At 34.3% G+C, this 24,504-nt stretch overlaps 1 protein-coding gene across 2 annotated transcripts; it reads left to right on the top strand.

Annotated features, from left to right (window-relative positions):
* The first annotated feature begins 875 nt into the window (after window positions 1–875).
* Window positions 876–22,752, top strand: LOC120330280 (uncharacterized). Of its 2 annotated transcripts, XM_039397164.2 has the most exons (28): window positions 876–1,038; window positions 1,748–1,933; window positions 2,189–2,345; window positions 3,998–4,179; window positions 4,948–5,092; window positions 8,955–9,089; window positions 9,197–9,313; window positions 9,832–9,999; window positions 10,560–10,685; window positions 11,379–11,546; window positions 11,822–11,959; window positions 12,282–12,485; window positions 12,949–13,083; window positions 13,406–13,543; window positions 13,764–13,853; window positions 14,274–14,478; window positions 14,959–15,121; window positions 16,827–17,025; window positions 17,814–18,034; window positions 18,438–18,584; window positions 18,995–19,163; window positions 19,271–19,360; window positions 19,561–19,703; window positions 20,275–20,472; window positions 20,666–20,985; window positions 21,499–21,736; window positions 21,892–22,011; window positions 22,212–22,752. In XM_039397164.2, exons 1-28 carry the CDS (start codon window positions 926–928, stop codon window positions 22,414–22,416), a joined length of 4,620 nt encoding a protein of 1,539 aa, XP_039253098.2. In that variant the 5' UTR covers window positions 876–925; the 3' UTR covers window positions 22,417–22,752. The 2 variants fall into 2 exon arrangements, with proteins under 2 accessions (XP_039253098.2, XP_039253099.2); XM_039397165.2 differs by lacking the exons at window positions 876–1,038; window positions 1,748–1,933; window positions 2,189–2,345; window positions 3,998–4,179; window positions 4,948–5,092 and adding an exon at window positions 8,337–8,480.
* Window positions 22,753–24,504: the final 1,752 nt, after the last annotated feature.

Consider the following 24,504-nt stretch of genomic DNA (forward strand, 5'->3'; position numbering starts at 1 on the left):
ACCAATTGGTATACCGAGACCAGACTTGTCTGGTAAATCGATACCTTCTTCTATTGTTGGGATGTGAAGTATCATTATAACACAAATGGTTGTTGCTACCTACATACCAAAACAATGTTACCTAATTTCGTAACTAGTTAATAGTTGTAACAATTGAGACAACGATAGGGCCGTTGATTTCAAAATAAAACAATAAGAGCAACGTTCATTAGCTTATGTGTGTTGCCCGTGCGTAGATGTATAGTGTTTATTTCTTTGGGTTTTAAGAATTCGCAGAATTTTATTCGTATATTCGAGCAACTTTTGTTAATACTTTTGATTTTACGCCCATAAAATTAAATTGAATAAAAATAGCAATGGGCATGATTGTAGACTAGTTATAGCATTATGGACTGATCTAATAACTCAGAGTACTTTCGACAAGAAAACGTAATAGCACGAATGAATGATAGTCAAGAATGCGAGTGATGTTGTGGTTAGAGCGTAAAGTTAAAAACCAAATGTACCTACTCTTGGCTAGTGTCCCGACAATATCGGTATAGGCAAAAACACCAAATCACAGCACCAACCAGCCCTAAGAAATCATATACTGTATTACATGGCTTTCATAATGGCCGACGGATTACGTTTTACGATTTAATTCTATTAGCTCTGTAAATACTGTAAAAAGTAGAAGCGTTTAATATTTCTTTTCACCGACTTAGCTTCCACGCTTTTTTTTTATAAGTTAGTCTATTCAATTTGATTTGGAATGCCGACATGCCACAAGTGATTTTAACTAAATATCTATGCTTAGTAACAGCGTAAAGGAGCTTACAAAAAGAAAAGGGTGCCAGGTTATTAACAATTTTCAAAACGTTCAAGTAACATACTTTCATTCGTAAAATATAGGCAGTGGAGTTAACTCTATGGCTAAAAAGAAAACATGGATTATCCACTTCGAGATTATCATTTAAGACCTTCGTCGAGAAGAAGTTCGCCCTCACGATCTAGAAGAAATTACCTCCATGGAGGGGATGGATCATTTAAATATACAAAGTAAAATATTTAATTTTGTACTTTTAAGCTGCAATGCGTAAATTTTTCTTACAAGTTTTATTATAATCGCGACATCCCAAATTCTTTTTGTAATTTTGTATTGTATTCAGTTATAAGTCTAGTTGCTGATTTCACGCAGCGTAATTACGTGGAATCCCTATGCTGTCTCAAACTTCAAATAATAGTTAGCTTATTAATACTCTGATTCATTTCCCGTGGTTATGATTTGAGTAAACTATTCAAGTAAGGTAACAATATATATCGATTTGTTTTTGGATCCTCCATATTTAATATTATAAAATAGAAATTACATAACAGCAGGTGAGGTCCAAGTTTTCTACATTTCCCTATCTATGCTTCATCATATCACGACTTCTTATTAGAGGGGTACCAATACCACTTTTTTGCCGAAACTGATTCGATATCGTCAAGACAGTGACGGTGCCTATACGGTGATATTTCAAATTGCTGTTATTACTGATAATATATAATTTCATAATGTTCCTCAGTTTACGGGCAGATGGGTTAAAACGTTTATCTGCGTACACTAAATTTACAGTAAACAATATTTCAACTATGACAAGTTTAACCAGGCAAAGGCAAAAAATATTACTATAGTAACGCAAATTAGCCGGTCTATCATTAGTCGATACCGGTATATCGGTACATCTCTACTTCTTATAACCTAGGATATTTTTATATTCCATAGTCTGCAGCCCGGTAGCGGTCGTTCAACACCTTCTGCTGCAGTGAAAAGAGCCCTTCAGGTGTTGGATGAAAGTTATCGACACCAAGATGAAAACAAACGGAACATTAATTGTGACAGGATTTCAACGTATCGCATGAATCGTGCGCATTCGCCTTCAAAGTCAAGGACACCTTCGCCAGTTCGAAAGTAAGTGTATTTTGCAAAACGAGTTTGATTTGTTTGAAAATCAACAACGATGTCATGTTGTGATTCGATAGTCCTGATGTTGAAGTTAGATGCACTAAAAGTATTTCGTTGTAAATATATATATGAAATATTGATAAACTTCTTCTATAAAATCACTTATATTCAAAACAAACTCAAATACTAATCGCAGGGCAGTTTGTATAGGAGCATTATTTTAAATACAACTGATATCTTGAATCATATTTTTCCGTCCAGATTCCTAAGAGATTCTTATTCGCCAACTCCAGCACCTACCACTCCACCTCGAATATTGGAAATTGAAAGAGACAATTTACAAGATGCACTCGGTGACAGTGAATCGCGTAGAAATGTATTGCTTAGGAAGCTTGCAGAAACTCAAAGAACAATGGAGGTACTGGCCAAATTTCGATATATGTATTTTGGAAAAGTTTTTTAATATTTATAAATATTTAATGAGACTAAACAAAATTTGGAGATCTTCTTTACTGACATAAATGGCTTGTTATATACGTCGGTAATTCGATCTATCTATTGTGCGATGAAAGTTGACGATGGCCGACCTATGGCTCACAAAGTTTGTTAGGAAGTAACGAAAGCTTGATTGCTTGTAGCAGGGGTGGCCAACACATCGATCGCGATCGACCGGTCGTTCGACACGCCTCGAGCAGTCCATCGCGTTTGATGTTGAGTGAATTTAATAAAATACCCCCAAAAATTGCCTGGAACCAGTTTTGAACATGAAGAATTCAATACTGTACATGCGCAAAATACAATATACACATACAGTATTTGAGTCTAGGCAAGCCCAGTAAAGCATATTATTACATAACAAATGCAAGTTTAAAAATGAAGTGCCCAATATCGTGTGTCTCGACTGACAAAACAATCCTACAATAACTTATGCAGTATGCTAAAGTTATTGTCTCATTCCAAGAGTAGTGTGATAAATTGTAATCGCAATGATAGCAGTGGCATGCATGCCCATTTTCTATTTGGAGGAAATTGTAAATCAGATACTGAAGTTTGAGCAGTCATGTAACATTCATGGTTTGAGAATATTATATTTAATTTTCGCTGTTTAGATATATACATGAATACTTGGCAAAGTTTCTTGAAAAATTTCCAACGCTTACAACTAAAAATTAGGCACGTTTTATATCTGAATTGTATGATTCGATTAAATCCTGAATAAATGACCAAACATTTACTCCGGGTACATGCAATTAAATAATTAAATTAACAACTTAACAAAAAATACAAATGCCATGTCGATTTTGTTACCCGCCCACAAAGGTTTCTTATTGGCAGTGGTGGGATTTTTTGCATGCATGCGTGCAGTTATCTGCATATGCAGTACTTGTACATTCAGTATTTGTTTTTGTGTATGACCTTACTACCGATAAGTCGATCGCGAACTATTTTGAAGATTTTAGTGAATCGCGGTCGAAAGCAGGTTGGCCACCCCTGGCTTATAGTATACATTTACATTCACTAAAATTTGAGTGATAAGTCTATTTTTCTATTGTCTGAAATTTACAGAGTATATTAAATATTCTAGGGATTACTAATCAAATATAGTCTGCCCTTCACCCAACTTCAAACTTTATATTACCAAGTCGGTGATAATTCACAAATTAAGGAAAACATTTGAAAAAAGAGAAGTTGATGTGACCTCATCTTAGTCACATTACTTTTTCTCGCATTGTAAGTAAATGCATAGATTTGAAGACAGTGTGAAAAAAGAGATTCGTCTGTGGTGTTTTATAAAATACCACCTAATTCAACCCTACTGAGACATCAATAATAGAAGGTGATCTCTTTACTTTACATCTATCTACGAAAGATTGTGAATCTGTAGTATAGAGTAAAACAGGATATAATTTTCATTCTCCAAATGTACGCCAATGTAGCTACTGAGAGTAATGCAAACTTGGCTCAAATTCATATTAGACTAGATCGTTCTGTCAGTCAGATCAATTTGCTTTTCGGGAACACAATAAAATCCCATACCTTATATTTAGCTATATTTTCATTTTTTTATAGATTCAAAATGACACGGTTAAAAAAGGCGAAGTAGAATTGAGAGAAACGAAAGCAGCATCAAAATTACTTCAACAAGTTCAGGAAGAATTGGAAACAAAAGTAAAATATTTAGAAAAAGAAAGAAATTCCCATCTCAATCGCCAACTACACGACGCAGAAGAGAAAGAAACCCTTCGGAGAGAGTAGGTTTCCTTACCTCATATGTTAAATAATCATTATTGTCTTTACGAAGTATAGTTATATACAAATTGATAAAAACAATTTAGTAGGCTATATGAGTGAACCGCGTAAATTTGATCCGCGCAATTTTAACGATATTTCATTACCGATTCCGAAGCACTGTTTTCTTGTTTCAAATTGGTAATGGTCAATATCGCCGTTTTATAATTCATACATTTTGAAACGTCTTCCCTTAGATTACATGTTTAGGACCTCGCAATAGCACAAAGTTGAAACTTCAACTGAACTGAACCATTAACGCGATGATTAAACGGTCAACACAAAATATACGACATTCACACCAGTGTTCAACAATTCTTAAAGTCAGGAATACATTCAGCAATGATTTCTGGATATCTTCATGCTTCCAAAGGGTTGATTGGGTTATTGTATGCATTTGTCATTGCGTACCTCTCGTATCTAGGCGATAATTCGCTTTGTTTGGCAAAAGCGTTCGCCAAGTGGGGTCATTGAACAAGGCAGACCAATATGACACTTTGATACCATTAACATCTTCTAAAATACATAGTTTTATATGGTTGATCAATATCATGCTTGGGCCTTCCGTGACCCGTGATAGTTACTTACATGCTTCTTTAAAAGTTTGAGCAGCTTCTAAAACGCCACAAACCTTAGGACACGGACAAAAATATGCGGGATCCTAATTCAAGCAAACAAACATAAACGAGGTATGGTAAACCCAAATGACAACATTTATCAAATTTCTACAGGGCTGACAATTTCCATCATGAAATGAAAAGACTGGAATGTCAATTAGATCTGATGCATACCGACAAAGAAGAACGTCAACGTGAACTAAATCATGCAAGAGAAGAAATACGTAATATGCAAGAGAATAATCATACATTATTGGAGGTAAGTCGAAGCACATATCTTACCAACTTCTGCACACCATGTTTATTGGCTTTAGTATACACCTACCGGTAGTTATGATACTCTTGGCCTTTATTCTATTTCATGAACCGTGCAATTCACTAACTTGTTAATTTTGTTAGTTTTATTCCATAAATAAGTTCGGACATTCTATGGTACATGATCAGAATCACAAGGCATCACATTTCCGCTCCATGACCTAAATCAACCAGACAGACATTTTGAGGGCAAACACAACTGTAACAATCAGAACTCGTAACTCATGATTGATGGGTTTGGCGCCCGCAATCATATATTTGTATATAAATGCTAAGAAGTATTTCGTTTTTTAAATGTAGCTATGCGCAAATGGACAAACTGATCGTCTAAAAAGTTGTGTAATACAAATGTTCAATTTCTGAGCGATATACCAAGACTGATTTTACTACATTTGAACTTTGTCAAACTGGACAGAGATAGACGGTAGCTTCTGGACATCTCTTAGTCTTTGACACACAGACGGAACGCAAGTGGAGTATAAGTTCCCGTTTCACTCACTTACCACTCTAAAATAGTGTACCCAAATGAAAATAGCTCAAAAACGTGAAATATAAGCAAATGGGAAAATCTATTCCACACTTTATACCAGTGATTCTTAAATGGAAAGGTCACAGGATGGAATCGGAAATTTACATGTAACGGCTCCTGAAATGGTCTCCGCGTTCGTTAAAAATACCGGCTTTTGCGTGGTATAATAAATTTTTTGTCTCGTAATAACTACAAGAATTCAAAATGGCTCTCTATTTTTAATTCATTTGTGTTCACGGTAACTCGCGGTTGCGGCGACTCATGTGTCAAAATAAACTCATTATCGATCTAAAATACCACGTCAATCCGCGGACATATTAAAGTATGATCAACTGCCCGATTAGAATTACTTTTGATATATATTGCACTTATGCGAAATTGTTGTCTTCATTAGAAAGATCTGGTATAATATCCCAGAAAGTATATTTAATTTAGTACAATTAAAATACATATAAAGTATATTAGTAGATGAAAAATACATATTCATCGACTCGATACCCCCGCGGTACGGATCCCGAGTCAGTCCTCGGGATTACGCCAGTCGTTATAAGAGCCGACTTTGTCAACGGATATGTAACCGTTTTTCTTGTTGAATAAAATATCAATCCATGACCGATATTATTTAAAATGGTTGCATTATTCATATTTAATTGTGATAAATTAAATCTGCGATTGCGTCGAAAAAATAAAAGCACCACTACTCCAAAATACCACGGTAATCTGCAACCATAAAAATGTGTGGAAAAGTGCCCGATTACATTTTGTTTTGATTTATATTCTTGCCAATTTCACCATTGTGAGCTGTCCCTGCAACTCTCACTCCGCTTTATTGCAATGCTCGATTAACTTTAAGATATCACTGTTACAGAAATTCCTTAGTCTGCGATAAAATCCCACAGAGTAAAATTTATTTTAAGTCAATAGTTTTAGAACACTACTGGTGTGCCGTATTTTATAATCTCGCTTTTACAATAAAGAAATACTTGGTTGCAGATTCACTACTTTATTCTATCTTTAGCATCTCGTCGCTGATGATTATATAATAAAATCCTCAGAGGTGTCATGGTTCCATTCGAGAACAAAAAAAGTAATTATTTAATCGTCTTCGCGACACAAAAATATGTCGAGGGAAATTTCTGATTTAGGGAGAATAAACAGCGAAATCAAGATTTTTACGGCTTAAATAGCACGCCACGCTTACGAAAACAATCGAGTTAAACAAAATGCAATCGCAAACGCCTTAGCGACTTTATTTTTCTGCGGTCAAGGGCCGGGGAAACGTCCGCATGCATAATCACTATTAAAAAATGAACTGCTTTTAAATTTACATAAATTCATTTGTACTTCTCCATTTTGTTTGAAACGTTAGGCAAGCCAAGAAGTCTGTAATTGTTGCTTATTTTTTAACACACAGTATATAATTTGGCATCGTTCAATAGTGAGAAAAGGTTGAAACGTGTATGATATTCCTTAGACCGGACACAGCAACGCGTTCTAAGTGTAGGCCTACTGTGTGCTTAGAACTTGAAGAGTTTATTTGAAAACAAATATATATATACATATATATGAGAATAATGCTGAAATACGTGGACACGGAGAATAAATGTCAGAGATTAATTTTAGATGAAAACACCTATTTTAAACGATAACTTTATTGTTCACATGCCGCCAAATTTACTCAAATAGAGTTTTATATGGTCCATGGGAAGACCAAATTTACTTCTTGCAGGCTGACCAACATTAGTTTCCTGGTGCGCATAACAATGCGAAGAACACATGTTGTTGGCCGCCACGCTTGGCAGATTAAAAACAGCATCCCATGAATTAAAATGAACAAACGAAATAGTGGGCGAAAATCGTTGAGGTAATTGAAAAAATAAAAGCGATAGCTTTCTGGCGTATAGACATTTGAAATCGATCGAAGAATAATTTTTTTTTTTAAATTACCGATAACAACAACAAGTAAAGAGGTATTGGGCTACTTTGAGTTCAATAAAATGGATAGCTTTTTGGCTACTTTTCCGTCTTTGGGTACTGGAATCAATTAGGCCATTTGTAGCCGAGAATTAGATTTTCCCGGCAAAACAACAATATCGATTTAGCAAAACGATTTATATGAGAACCTCGTGATCAAAAACTCAGGAACGTTATCCGAACAAAGATAAATTTTTTTGGCTTAAAACGAACGATAAAAATATAATAAAAAAAAACAAGAAAAGATATGGGCTCCGTCATTAGTGATAGTGGCAATTAACGGTTTATTTTGGGTGCTAATCTTGCATAAAATTTATGATAATAAATGCATTTGGCCAAATATAGTCTAGAGTAGTCTCTATATCGGTACTGTTACCAGAACTCGCCACCACTTACTAGACCCCAAACGTCGGACTGACGTTTTCTTGAGATAACTCGGCGAGGCATTCGACGAACGTTTTTTTGTGTGCAAAACCAGGGAATTCCCCTCAATATTGTTTTGATGTATAAGTTTATTTGTAAATATGTAAGGCAGTAAAAGGCGTTTATAAGACCTGATTACCTTGCTGACCTAATTTGAAACACAGTTGTGCGATGTAAGTAGGTTGTATATTCCTCATAAAAATAACGGCAGTTTAGCACTACTAGGTTATAACTTACAATTTTTCCTCTTTTCTACCGATTTATACAAGAACAAACAATACAAGAACGTAACATAATAATAGCAATTTTAATGTCATACAGTCATATGCACAGTATAGAACTACACCATATTAGCACAACTTTTTTTACATTATGTGTGCACTGTGTACAATGTGCTGCATTGCAGGCAATCAATAGACTTCTAGGGTCTAGTGAAGTAAACGCAGTAACTGCTTAAATAACGCCTAGCAGAACTGTGATGTGAAATAAATGACATAACTGCTCAAATAACACCCAACGAAAATGTGATGTGAAATTTTATGTAAAAAGATCGAAATTACACCCTATTGTCTTAAAACATCGCCGTCGAAAATGCGAAAAGGTCGGCAATTCACCCCATTCGTTTGTCCCATGCGTTTAGCATATTGTGTTCGCGCAAGACGGACTTTTATTTTCAGAAAAAAATGAAAATTTGGTTTGTATTTTCACATCACATTTTCGTTCGGCGTTATTTAAGCACTTACAGCATTCATTTTCACACTACAATTGTGTTTGAAGGTATTTAAACAGTAACAGCGTTTGCTTCACGAGACCCGACTTCTAACATCCAAACTGTTAACACAATTTCAAATAGTTTACTCTCACCACCCTTTGTTTCTAGAACAAATCAGCTTTGTGTGATGAACTATCAACTTTGAAAGAACATTTATCAATTGCAAAACAGCGGATTGAACTTTTAGAAAAAGAAAAAAATCACGCCCAAGACGATGTTTCTAATCTGCGTGAATCACAACAGGTTAGTTAATTACCGTACTCACTGTTTGCTTCTAAAATTCAAATCGCTAAAATAAATGTGGGGTTGTTCTTCTACTTTTTAACCTTTTTGTTGATTCATGTTTTTAGGCAATCATAAATAGGAATACAGAACTCAGTAATCGTCTTAACACAGCAGAAGACAGCGTTATTCAGCTCAGGAACAAACTTGATGAAACAGAAATATCACTACAAACATGCAAACATGTAAGAAATCAATCTTTTGCAATGTAAATGTTGATTTATGAATAAAGCAAGTCAAATTGCAAGAATGAGAGTATGCCTTTTGATTTTTACTAGTTGGAATGGGATTTTAACATTTATCATGGGAGGGAAAACCTGAGAAGATGGCTTAATCATATGGCGGAATACGACTTCTCCTCTGATTACTATTCCATGTCGGTTATAGGAATAATTAACTAGTTTTTTGTTTTGGAATGCTTGGTTTTAGTTGAGCATGTATTTTCTGTGCTTTTGTCTAATTCAATATATCCAGTGTCATTAGGTGGAAATGGGTTGAGCACAAGAAAAATTGAGATACATAGATTTTAAAAAACTTCACTTACAATTCTATGATGTTGTTACTTTAGTTATTTTTACTTTTCGAGGAATGCTAGAATCAGTACTTTTTAAGTTTGCAAAATAAATGTTTCTTGCTTAGGTTTTTATGCCATTGTTAAGCCATAGGTGCAAAGCATGATTATTTCAACAAATATATTTTCCAGGATTCAGAAACGTATAAAGAAAAATGTGCTAAACAAGGATATAAATTGGCTGAATTGCAAACAACATATAGAGATGTTCAGAGTGATATGGACCGCTCAAATCGATACATTACAGAACTGGAAAGAACATTACAATCAGTAAAAGATGGAAACCAACAGCTAAAAGAAGTGGGTTGCACTCAAAGTTTGTTGAATTATGGAATTGTTAGGTTGGATCAATGTTTTATATAACCCAACAATACACAAATACATGAACAGTGCATGAGTTAATGATAAAAATGAAGGTGATATCGGGTTCAAATGCTATGGTCACTACTTACTGCCCCACCTAGGGTGTAATAAATGAGGTTGTTCGCAATGTCAAATTGGAAAGATTCTGGTTAATTCAAAATAATGTAGCTCCCTAAATAGCAGTAGCTGCTTGTACAGAGCCTTGTTCGGAGCTTAATGTGTCGGAATTTGTTGTTAATAAAAAATTGGATTAATCTTAAGAAAAAAGTAGAAATAATGTTGTTCTGCGAGAACAACTAGCAATTATTATTGAAAATGTATGTATGAAAATGTAAGAAAAACCAACTTGTCTGCATGAGCACAAGGCAAAGTTTGTTATGGTATCTGTAGTGCAATACAAAAAACTGAAAAAACTTTTATTTATTTGCATATAATACGCTTGTTCTTGTTCAATGTTTTAAGATAGAAAATTAATTTGTAACGTTTATCTTTTGCAGAATAAAATCACCCTGGAAGATAACCTCACAACACTTCATGCAGAATTGGCAAAATCTCGGTTAGAATATTCAAGAACAACTGAGGAAAAAAATAGATATTGTGATGAACTAGAACTAGTAAAAAAAGTACGAGATCTTTCCTACAATAATTTGTTTTTTTTCAATAATCTTTGTTTACTATATTTTACGGTCTATAGGGCGCACTTCAAATTCTCTTTTCCCTCAAAAAGAAATCATGCCTCAGCACCTAATTTATGGATCAGGTAGTGCTTTATGCTTTTTTGTATACACTCACAACCCCTACTGGTATTAAAAATAAACCGTTTTACATTTTCTATGAATAAAATACAATAACCATAGAATATTGAGTTTTTTTATGAGCTTTGTACGGTAACGCGAGACTGCTTAAAAACTCTTACTCCTTATAACCCTGTGTGACTTATGAATGGACAAATCTCCGATCTTAGCTATTTATTGATGGTGAGCGTTATTACCGATGCGACTCATGGACTGTAAAATAGGTAAACAATTTGTCGTGTTAAGAACAATTCGAATTACATTTACTAGATGGAAATTTTACCCCAAGTTTGATTAAGATTTTGAGAATACAATTGTTCTAAAGATTCAATTCAATGGCCACCACGCCACTTAGGATATAAAAATTTAGTAAGCAATGCAAAACAGGAATAAAGCCTGTTCCTCTAATAATAGTAGCCTCTTACATATCGTTGGATATCATTGGCTACTTGTACAGGGCCTTGTTTGGAGCATGTATATTTGTATCCGTCTCTAAGTTGTATTGTCCTTTTTATTGTGTAGGGTCAACGAGACCTGACTAATAGTTTAGCAGAAGTTCGACATCAGCTGTCATCAAGAGAAGAAGAACTTTCACAATGTCAAGTCAAACACAAAATCGATAGTCAAAGGTTGGGATTGCTGGAGACACAGAATATTCAAGGAGAACGTGAGCGAGATGAACTTGCTTCGGTGAGTGGACTTGTTGAATATTTCTTCTTTTTCTATCTGTTCCAATTATCTAGTCATTTTTCCCCTTCATAGATAAAAGCGATAAAGCCACAACTTAGAAGCCGAAATGCTAAAAATATAAATTTTGCATTGTTAAAGCCTTGCAAGTATAAATACTCAGGTCTAGGAGGCTCTATGTGAGCAGCCACTGACAACCACAAACCTACACAAGACGAATACACTGAAAAGATTGAAATGCTAATATGATGATAGTCAAGCATATTTGTATTTTACAGCGACTGATAACGCTCCAAGAATCTCATGGAAATTTGAAAATTCAAACGGAACAAAATTCTCAGCATTCTTCACAGCAATTACGAGAATTGAAGGCAGAGCGCGATAGATTGGAAACAAAATATAAAGAATCTGAAGCAGTAAGATTTTAAATCTTAACACACAGTTTTCTTCTATTCACTAACAAGATCAAACTTACTCTGCTCTCACTGTGGTGGATTTTTGTGCAGACCACGAAAGCTTGCAAATAATTGAAAATTTATATATACCGGTAATTCAATAAAAATTAAATTAAATTTTATGAGATTCATGTTGCCATATGTCAATGACTGGTTTCCATCAATGTACTCGCAAGCCACAATTGCCCACCGCTGATCAACACTATGTCCTTGTCATGTTACAACCCTAGTATTCATATTTCAAATGTAGGAAGATTCCTAATGCTGTAATTTCCTATTACAGCGTTCTGAAAGACTGAACCTTGAGCTAGCAGCAACTGTAGAGCATGACCAATCACAACTTGATCACTGGAGGGAGACATGCACTAAACTAACTTCTTTGATGGAGCAGCGAGATCAAGATCAACGAGAAATATCAGCTAAATTGAGAAATATAGAAGATGTCGCAGAACGATTGGAAAGTGAAAACAAGAGCCTTGAGAATCAGGTGGTGTTTTATTTTATGGCAGGTTTAAAAATAACTTATTAAAAGACTTGCACAATGCTAGGCTAGGTGATTAAAGTGAAAGCTAATATTGCAACCATTTCGAAGCCACTTTGGTGTCATGCATCTATTACTAGTATTTAATAAAATAAAATTGTAGCTACTGCTTTACAAACATAATATACCATTAGTTGTAAGAATCGTTTTAATTTTACTACAATAGATTTGATTATTCTATTCTATATAATATATATAACCTAGTATATATACATCCATTCGCACATATATTATATGAATATACATTTATAGATATCCACTTGTAGTGGGATACTGAAGATAAAAACCGTTATGATTTCATAATTATTAATATAGTCATGTGAATGTGCAGAATACACCTCAAATATTTGAGGTCATCGTATTATAATCTTGCATTTTACTCACATAAAGTAATATATATCATTTTAAGGTTTCTATTATGCAAGAACTTCAACATGAGATTGCTGAAATCAAGGCAGAAAACAAAAGACTAGTCCAAGAAATAAAGGAGAATCAGCAGATGATTTCTGTGTTAGAGATGGAAAGAGATGTTTTGACAAAATCTGTGAGTACTAGAGTGAAATGACACAAACTGAGTTTGACATTTGACTTACAATATTAACAGAGCGAACGAGTGCATATTTAAAACTCTCTGATCATGAATGATTCTAAGATCAGTAATGTTGTCTGGCAATGTCTACTCAAGAGCGGTTCTGCGGATAAAACAACTACCGTACCCTAGCTATCTCTCTGTATTTTGTATTCTCTGTACTGCTGGTGCCATTGTTACCCACCTGTGGGTGCTCGGTGTATATTATGCATTTAATAAAATATCCCGCCTGATTACCTAATAAAAGTTTGAAATGTTTTCCTCCATATCTGATTAGCCGACAAAATCTGGAAATGATGACTTTCTCGGAGCTGAAGTGAAAAAACTTCAATCTCAGTTGAAGATTGCTGTCGATAAATTGACTTCAGTAAACTCATTCAAAGAGAAATTGGCAAAGGAGGAAGACAACATCAGGGTGAAAAACACTTCTTATTTTATTAAATAATATTAGGTGGTAAGCTAAGTGCATTATATATATGGATTTTATTTTCCATATTTCCAATGGAGCATTGGAATCATATTTGTTAAGAAGGAAACCCAATGTAGTATATTTACACTAATCAGCTTAAATAATTTCTAAATGAAGTTTTTTTTTGCTCAAAACTGTGAATTTTAAATATATATTTGTAACAAAGATTCAGGCAGAAGAAGCTTCAGAATTCGACCTCAAGAGGGCCCAAGAAAAGAACAAATTGCTTGCTGATCAATTAGGACAAGTGAAGAAGGTTATTATATTATATATATGCATTCTTATCTCAGATCTCGAAGTTTTCACATTTTGTCCAAATAATCCTGTGACCAGGGGCGTACCCATTTACCCAACTTTTATGTTAATCATATCAATGAAAGTTGTAGTTTATCTGCATGCTAGGTTTTGGTAAAAATTTGATTCACTTACTTACAACAAGCTTTTTTTGGCTCTGCTTGAAATTTTCGATGGAGGGGGTCTAATCTATTAGAAATTGGTTGTGACTAATTTAGTCAAATCGCTTTCTCTTTAAATGGGACATAATCTGGTCTGTATATATAAAACCACTGGTCACAAACCTACTGAGAAGAAACAGGAAATAAGCACATCACTGTGATGATATGTGCATATATTTTCATTTCAATTTATTTTAATTCTCTTCATCTTTTTTAAAAAGGAAGCCGATACCCTACAGAATTTATTAGAAGCCCGAACAGATACTCATGAAAGAGAGATTAAAAAAATGGAACGAGAGAAGGAGAGGTTAGAGTCAAGAATTCGAAGTCTGGAAGATGAAGCAAAAGTACTCAGATCTTCTCTCACATCATCAGCAAGAAGTCCTACACAATCAGCAGATGTTTTAGATCTGAGAAACTTAAGAGGTTTGTGTTATGGTCGAGTTAACATGGTTCACTGTTTACTCAAATAACATATTTTTCATAGATAATGGTAAATTTTACATTGCCTGTTATTTGCTGCTTTTTGATGCCTATGTTTGAAACACAATGTTATAAAGATGAGGAACTTGTTTACATAATTTAAAAATCACATCTTTTTACATCAATGACGACAAGTTACTATTTCGGTTGAATTCATCACTATGTCTGCATTTTTGTTTGCTAAACATCAGAAGGAAAATATGATATTTCTATCTCTTGTTTTATTCCATTTGAAACAATAGATTTTTATGCTTCTTGTTGAATGTGAAAAAGTCTGATTGCTGGCTATAGGAATGTCTCAATTTGACAAATGCTATATTTCTACAATGCCAATGAAAATGTTTGCTGTGTATACATTGATCCGAAAAATGGAATTATAATCGTATTCATGAGATTTTTCAATTCAGTACTATTTGATTTTAGTTGAGGTCTCAAGACTGAAGACTGAACTAGAAGATAAAGAAAAATCTTATCTTGTCACTAAGGGGCAACTTGTTGTTGCTCAAAATGCCAAAAAAACAGCAGAAGACAGAGTTGTGATTATGTCATCACAGCTGGAAATCATGGAAAAGTCTACCAAAACATCGTGAGTTTGACCAGCTTGCTTTGCTCATTTTGTGTTGAAAACATATATTTTGTCACCCTGCATATTAGCTTACATGGAATTGCAGTTTCTAGTATTGTACTGTGATTAACAGTATGTAAGATAGGAATGTCGTAGCTAGCTGTATAATTATTCCGTTTTTTACATATCGTACATGTTTATCCTGGGGATTAGTTAAGCCTACTATTTATTTTCAAATCAATGGACTTGATGGGGGAAAAAAGCCGTAACTGACCAGCGGTTACATGAACCACTCTACGGTGGCAAAGAATCCAGCAATCCTCTCACACATAATTTACCCCGTATGGGATTTGAACTTGCGACCCTACACAAGGTAATCAGAAGTGAGTAGGGATGGGACGAGTCCGGCATTACAGAGATTCGACAAATCCGAGTAATAGGTCAAGGACTCGAATGGAATCCTTCGAGTCCGTGACGTCACATTTTAAAAGTAGAAAAACACGTTTTTGACCATACTACGGCATCGCGCGCTCACAAACATACGTCGTAGCTCTTATTTTTTTCCTAATAGTTCCACAGATAGCTGTTGAATCAATTAAAAAAATTTCAAATTTTTTTTTGTCGGCCATAATACAAACATAAACGTGGGTCAATGTGCACCTTGGCTGTGAACTGGATTTCCAGCCCACCACCTTGCGTCAATTCTGGGCGGCTATTTAGCAATTCTTACATATCAATATAAAAAATAGAAATCTTTTGACTACAATGCTTTCCCAAAATTCCAGATATTTCTAGCCTTAAATTTATTATGTCACGTGCGCAAATGGTAGATAGATGCCACTCTCTGTATTTACAATGCTTGCAATTTAGTATTTCATGTAAACTTTCTAAAATGCTCCATGCTTTCCATTGCTCCCTTTTTTAGAAAAAAGACTGCACGTAATGACCTCTATTTAAAAGAGATATTGATGAAATTCCCCCTTGAGTTGATTCTGCGCATGTTTCATATTCATTTATGCGAATCGAAAATTCAAAAATATTGCGTTAACACATATTTTATTGTGTACCACATGTATACCAAAAGGATAGATAGTTTGAAGGCATGTGGCGGATCATTGTTATAAGCTATCAATAATTTTTGCGTTATATTATCTGAATATCTGTCGTCGTTTTTATTCGGAATGTTTATAATACACACAAGTGATATTGTTACATAATATCTAACCTTGAGTTTCAACTAGTTAAGGTATGTAGTGAGATTTATAGGGGTTAAAGTACAAACATAGGCTTAAATTAGTAAAAACAGAATTGATTGTAGACTTGGTAAAAACGACGTGGACTCGAAATCGAATTCGAGTCCAAAAAATGCCTGGATTCGACTCGAATCCGAGTCCGGATCCGAATCCCGGCCCATCCCTAGAGGTGAGGTGGCGAGCTTATTCCACACCACACCACCGAGCTTTTGTGTCATTCTGTAAGTTTCGATTCCTACTGATATTTAAGAAGCTACCATTTTCAGAAAATCCAGAAATGTTCCGTTTCTGCATTGCCTACCAAATCTATCACACCCTGTGTTAGGTGGTGAGCATGAGATTTGAACTCGAAATGTGTAACCTGTGATGCCAACACAGCATATGTTTGTGTTTGTAAGACATGATTCTCATTCAGCTTTATATAATGATAAGTCTGTGACTGTAACCCATCTCAGAATGAATCTTTTTTATAGATCCTCTCGTTTTTCTGATGACTTGGAAAGTGTGCAACGAGAATTAGAAACAAAGAAAGCAAGGCTGGAAGGTGTTGAAGCAGAATGTACCATACTCAAATCAAGAATTGAAGAATTATCAGAAGTCAGAGCTAAGCATGAAAATCTTATCAAGAATTTGCGACAGCAATTGAAAAACCTCAAAGAGAAGGCTGTCAGGGTAAGTCTGGTATTGAAATGTCTGGCAGCATTTGAGGAATTACTTTGCCAGACTTAAATATTGGTGTGCAGTAGAACCAAATTAACAAATTAGCTTACGCATACCACATTTTATAGTTTTGAGAAATCACAGTTTTGTAAATTTCAGATTTGTACAGCCAAACCTAAAAATGGACATGGGACACCTAAACTAAATCAGGTAGAGCTGTGAAACCAATGCCAACAAATGGCCCTAAATGTTCGTAATGACCCAAGGTCAAAAAAAGTAAATTTCCTGAAATTTGACATAGTCTTCATTGATTGTACTTCGGTGGTATAAACCTCATTATGATTTTAGAATTTGTTTCTTGCATCATTTCTTCATACTAATGCATTTTCAAAATGCAAAAAAGTTTAGAATAATAAAACTTCTGAATGAATTGGAAGCTTTATTTATATCTTGCAATAAATTCAATCGCAAGTTATGATTGATTTGTTAATTTGGGTTAAGATATTTGGGTAAATTATTTCAAATTTACTTTTAATTTTATTATAAATTTTTAAATTTTTGGATGTTCATGCAGTGTCATGTTTAAACTTAAACATGTTGGAAAAACTTTATCAGTCGATAAATTGTACTTCCGCTAGTAGCCAGTGAATTGCCAATGTCTATCATTATTAATTGATGTCCTAAAAACACTCACATGATACATAAGTTATATTTGAACCCTTACAGAGCAGAGTCATTCTGAAACTATTTCAATACTCTGGGCCGAGAGGCAATACTACTGAAACTTTGTTTGAAAACAGGGTGATATCGATGACAATCAGTCAGATGACAATGAGCGAATAGCTTTGATTGAACTTGCTTCTGCACGACATGATTTACAAAGAGCTCTTGAAGATATTGCTTCTCGTGATCACCAATTATCAGAACTCAGGAGAAATTTAGTTTCTGCACAAAGGCAAGAACAAAAAGCTAGGAAGGAAAGAGATGAATTGAAAGGGAAAACTATTATTATGGAATCCATGTGAGTCATCATCAATTTTTACTAAATCATATCAAAGAAAATAATAATATTAGAAAGGTGATATGATATTCGTATTAACCCCAGGGAAGAGAAAAGTCAAATAGATGGCTTAATCATATGGCGAGACACAGCCTCTCGTTTGGTAACTAGCCCATGTCAGGTATGAGATTAGTTAGCACGTTACTTGTTTCAGATGCGTGAACTCTATGGTGGAGTAGGTCTAACCACCTATAATAAATGAGTGCATTTGTTGAACAAATACTTTTGCACTTGTTTTATGAATTAAAATAATAAAAATAAATGACATTTTGATTTGTTGATTCAATGCAATCAGGAGATATTTTGAAATGCGGTAGAATGAATCAATAAAGTATTTGTATTCTCAACTTTTATTTTTATCCAGGACTGATTCAAATACAGATTTAAGAAAAGATATGGATAGATTACGAAAAGAAAAATCAGCTTTAGAAAAACAACTAAATGCTTTTGTAAAAAGTAAACCAAGTCAAACACCAGTATCCAGTCTTTCTCTCAGTGGAGACTTCGACAAGTATGATTATGTTACAGAGATGTTTAAGATAAATCAAATATTCACATCGATTCAAATTTAATTTTATTCAATATTTCAAATTCTTGATTTTAAGGTTGATTTAGAGTAGTTTCATTTAAAAAATCATCATTTTAAAAAATCAAGTTCGAAAAGGCCTTCATTTGATTTCTGAAAAATGTAAAAATAGAGACCAATCAAATCTGTTTATCTGGAACTTTCATGCAGAATCAAAACAAGGCCATTGACTACTTACTATGTGGGCTTTTTATAACATTTTCAAATTTGACATGTATCAATTTATAACATATTCATTATTTGATAATGATATCATAGTAGAATAGAAGATTTTCTGTAAACATTGGTGTCAAGTATCTGTTTTATTTTCTCATGTTATTACTACTGCAATTCAGAGAGATGGAAAGGCAATACAAGATTGTATGTGAACGCAATAAATGGTTGGAAAATCGGATTTCTTCTTTATTGAGAGAGATTGATCTTTTACGTGATCAAAATTCATTATTATTACAAGAGAAAAATGAAGCTGAAAAACAATCAGAAGCAATAGAAGGAGAACTAAAGGTAATAAATATATTTATATCGTAAATTATTATTATGCATTTGTAATTCATCATACTATTGTAAATAATACTTGACCTCTCACTATGTTCATCCAATATTGTTTTCAGAATGTAACTATTTTGTCAAAAAGCAATCGTCAACAGAAAGAACTCGAGCAAATACATTTAGAAAATAGCAATGCTGAAAAGATGCAACAGGTATTAGTTATGATATGTGGTTCGCCACATGATTAAGCCATGTTATCGTCTATTATTCCTCTAAATATGTAAATCCTATCCTTTTATGTTCTGGCATTCATGTCGAGTCATGTCAATATACACCTCTTTGTATGTCAGTGACCTTTGTGACTTGATTGTTTGTCAAGGTCTTCATCATATATTGTGTCAATTTCATTTAGATTGTGGAGCTGCAAAGAGAAATCAGAGATAAAAATCAACTGATTCAAGCCCTTTCAAAAGAATTTGAATCTTCTCAAAAGAAAACGGACAAGAAGAAAATTTCATCTTTCATGAAAAAATTGAGAAAGTCTGGAGAATCGAGGTATTCCAAGGTTTATCAATTGATTTTAAAAAAAAATCTTCAATTTCTATTAAGCTTATTTATAAGTTTAATAATCTCCAGATGGATAGATCTTATTATTGGAGACAAAGACTAAAATGCACAGTACTTGTACATGGGTAAAAATATCTAAACAAATAGGGAAAATGACCACTAACAAAAGTAAAAAACCAAACTGTCCACATTCACAAATATCAGCAACTCTTGTTAGCCTATTACCCAAACATATCAATGCAAAAATAAACTGAAATTTGGATCAGCGCAAAAAACTAACCCAAAAAATAGAATCAATGTATGTAAATCTGGTAAAATGATGCCATTGTCGCAATGTCACAAACGATGTTTTAGCATTTAATATTGTGACAAAACTGAAAGCACCACTACCAGGTCAAGTTTTTGTTCAATTTTCTGGTGATCATACGGTTCAATATATCCATTTGTACAAATTGGTGCTTATGTGAACAAATATGGGCATTGATATTTGACTGAACTCATTTAATTGTATGCACAACCCAAGAAAAACATATCCACGTATTCCGTTTTGTTTTTACAGAAGTGTGACGTCATTGCCGGAACGTGGGCAAATGATGCATGCATCAGCAACAGAACCTCTTTTGGGCACATTTGGTTCTACTGGAGGATTAACATTGCTACCATCTACATTTTCAACTCGAACCTCAACAGATCCTGGTTATTCAACTCTAAATATTCCAAATGAAGGATCAAAGGAAAAGCAATCTAATCGGCACAGGTGAGACAAAAGGTTGAGTCATTTTTCAGCAAAGTTGTCATCTGCTGACAATAGAAGTATTGTCCAATTGAAAAAGGATAAAGTATCGAAATTGACACGCAATCCCACTGTTCCGATAGATTAGTTTCTTGACTACTTGTACCAATCAAATTATGTCAAGGCCTGTAAATATCTTCGCCCAATGTTGTTCTAGGTCTCGTTCAAGTCCTGGTAATATCTCAAATATGTTACATGCAACTCAACAATCAGAGTTTGAAGAGCCAAGACCTAAATGGAAGTCACATCACAAACTTTATGATGAATCTCCTGAGCAACCAAGAACTATGAAAGGTTTAAGTCCATCACCCACACTTACGACAGCCAGACGATCTGCACGTAATATTGATGATGGTTTGATGGAATCTGTTTCAGATTACATTTCAGACACCGGAGAACCACTTGTATCACCAGAGAGACATACCTTTGGAGATACACAACCTCTTCCTGAACCTCCTCGTAAACGATTGTTGAAAGGTGATGCAAATAAATCATTAATGACTCTGTATTGTGCCCTGTATGTTCTAATCTTGCCGTTAATTTAGCGTGATCCCATCTGCTATCTTTATTCGATCTTATTCATGTCTTAAAACATTATTGTCATTGAATAAATATTTCTGACCCAAAAAACAATACTGTACAATGATTGGGGTATTTTAATGCACAATCATTTTCTGCTTTATGTTAATGTACAAGATCCATTCCCACAATAATTCTTAAACACACAAAAAACTTCATTGCGATCATTTGAATCATGTATTTCAGCATGGATGATATTGTAATACACATGTTTCATCAGAATCCGAGTTTTTGTTAGGTAAATTATCATCATCATTAAATATGTTAACCATCATTTCTTCTTTAGTTTAGAAATCCAGTTTTACCGTCCAATATTGAAGATCTTGTAACTAAATTGAAAATACTGCTACAAATGACATTTGCTTTACCTCCGACTAACACTTTTTCTTACCAAACTACTTGAATTTCAAGATGATGAAATGACTGAATCATCTGTTGATGAAGACAGTAGAGAAAGGGAACATTTACAACATGCTTTTGCTGGTTCGTCAACACAATTCCCCAAAGTAACAGAGAGAAAGAGAAGCTACAGCTCTGATCGGCCTGCTGTTTCAGCAAGATCACATGATAATAGAGTGGCGATGTCCGCAGATGAATTAGATGAGAGATTTGTTGAAAGTGGCATTCAAAAGTCTAAATCGTCAAAAAAGTTCGTATGGTATATCATTTTTGATTCAATGGATCTTAAGATTGTCCCAAACTACTTTATTTATAATCGGTTGTGAAATTTGTTTATATTAATAATACATCAATATTTGTGCTTGATAAACTTTCAGCTAACTCACTGTATTTTATTTTTTCTAGGCAATCACGCCGTTCATCATCAGATCCAGTTCCTGAAGTTTATGCACCAAATCCATTACCAATTCCTATACTTCCCACACCAGCATCTAGTCCTTCAGTTCTCTCCCCAACCTCAGCAAGGTGAAAAGGATTTATTCAAATGTATAGATAGATTCCATAATTATACATTTTGAAAAAATAAAGTCACATTTACAGTAATGAATAGTAGAAACCAGTACTTATCAAATGTTTTGATGCTAAAATAAAAAAGCTTTACATGGTACTTATCTATCTATGTAACCAATACAAATTTATAGTAATCAATTTTCCTCATGTTCCAGGAACCGTGCGGTTCAAATTTGTGTTATTGGACCAGATACCTCTGATGACAATCAATCACATCAACAAATTGACTTAACCGATTCACCTTCACAAAATAGACCTACCTCATCTCCCAAATCATCTGACCTTCCTTCCCCGATTGCTACATCTGGAACCCCGACAAAATCAAAGTCAAGTAAAACCCTGTTTTCTGACTTGATTTGATCAGATATAAAGGTGATTCTGAACATGAAATGTGACGAACTACTGGTGGGTATCGACTGCAAATCCAATACATCGATAGGTTGTAATAGTACAACATCGTGGACTGGATGTTTTTGCAAATATGATGAGACTAGAGAAACTTTGTACAAAAAAGTTTTATTTTATCCAAATTTTAAATGTTTTTAGAAATTTACCTATATCATATGTGAGTGCTATTTTTAGGTTCATTTGTGAGATTCACTTAATGTTACATTGAACTAGTTTTATATAGTTACAAGCTGCTAATAAATTGAGTAAGTATGTAATAGTTGGTGGAGAAAATATTACTACAAAAAAATTAAATTTCGTGTATGTACGCATCATTTTTAGCCAAGTCGTGAGGTAGCAAAGTTCCATGAATGCTTCTCATTTTCATATCCATTGGAATATTGCTGGTGGACTCATCGAATCCGATCGACTAATTACTCTCTAAGCATTTATGACATTGTACATCAAGGGTGGACAATTACTTTCCTGAGGGGGCCGGATGCGGATAATAGATTTGATTACTGGGCGGATGATCAAAAACGGTTTTACCGAAAAAGCTTATAGAAAAAGAGGCTCAACAGCTAGACTAACGTTTATGTTAAAGACAGCACAATGTACCTAGAGAATGATGCCCTATTCCCGTCGACTGGTAGGCTTGTCAAGGTAGTCAGTCAATCGCCAACCCGTTTCACTGATCGCGTTTCAGTAATGTAAAGCATTAGGTATTTGCAGCAAGTGATATAGTAAATAACATTGAAAGATCAGCAAGTGGCATGCGTACAGATAGAACAATTTAAGTATACTGCAATTCATGTACTAAACTAGTGGTTTTCAAACATTTTTGGACCGTCGCCTCCATACTGTACTTTTTACGTTATCATCGCTCCCCAAAACTACAACAAAACATCAAGTTACAAACAAATTTATTGCGAATCAATTAAGAAATAGACTGAATATGGTAACTGGTCATAATAAGATGATTGAATTTCAACGAGATTTTTTGATATTTGAAGACATTTTCGTCGGGTACAATTTCAAATCATCATCATTCTTTGATTTGACCCCTTTCCTACTAAATATGATGTTAGAAATGGAAGAACCAACAGTCCTACTTCGTCAAAAATGCCTGATGACGGGCGCAAATCATATATTCAGTATCGTACATTTACGGGGGTCGCAATTACGTCATTCGTTACAATTGCCGACTTTTTCTGCGGCACAAAATATTCAGTCCATGGCCGATACGAGCATTAAAATTTCTCGCCATATTAATTCAATTATTTTCAACGTAAATCGCCGTTGCGCCGAGTTACAATTAAATGAAAGTATCACTATTCTGAAATACTACAATCCGCGTACGTAAAATACGCGGTTTACTGCCTGATTATATTAAGAATTGATTTGAATCTTTGCAATCTTGGTAATTTGTTCAATGTGAGCTGCCTTAGAATATTTTTAAGATATCGCCGTTTGTCAAATCCCAAAGTCGGCCATAAATCATATGAGTACAATTTATTACAATAAAGTAAAAGCTTTACAACTCTAAACTAAAGCGGTAATCTGGCGACGCAAAAACAAAATGTTTGGAAACCGCTGGCCTATTCTATAGTTCCCGATCGACAATTTTTGCAATTAACCACGTCTAAAATAGAGTTTTTAATCTATCGAGCTACTTCTAAAACAAAATTTATGGCGCTTTCCGTTATATTTTATATTATATATATGTACGTAAGCCTATATTGTGACACCGCCTCGTACTCACAATATTCACTTTCTCATTTTCAGTCGGATATTGGATTTGCGGATTCAATCCTTAGTTTGTATTTAGCGTCTCGTCTCATACGATCACGATATCACTCTGATTATAATTGCCGTACTAGAAAAACGAAAAGAACATGTGTTGGGGCATTCACGAACGCACGAAAATACTTACAGGCCCAAATGCTGATATATATATCAAGTGCTAAAGTTTTTGAATGCTGTAAATAATTCGGTTGGCTGATTTTGAGAATGATATTCAGGTGCTTATAATACGCGAGGAATTACGGTATTTACTTTATC

The sequence above is a fragment of the Styela clava genome, chromosome 12 (genome assembly GCF_964204865.1).
Source record: "Styela clava chromosome 12, kaStyClav1.hap1.2, whole genome shotgun sequence".
Lineage (NCBI taxonomy): Eukaryota > Metazoa > Chordata > Ascidiacea > Stolidobranchia > Styelidae > Styela > Styela clava.

Bases quoted from the DNA above. Each gene is read 5' to 3' on its own strand.
- LOC120330280 (XM_039397164.2), top strand. From the start codon at position 926: ATGGATTATCCACTTCGAGATTATCATTTAAGACCTTCGTCGAGAAGA. The intron at 9,090-9,196 runs GTTAGTTAATTA...TCATGTTTTTAG, and splicing joins ATCTGCGTGAATCACAACAG to GCAATCATAAATAGGAATAC. The intron at 22,012-22,211 runs GTGAAAAGGATT...CTCATGTTCCAG, and splicing joins CTCTCCCCAACCTCAGCAAG to GAACCGTGCGGTTCAAATTT.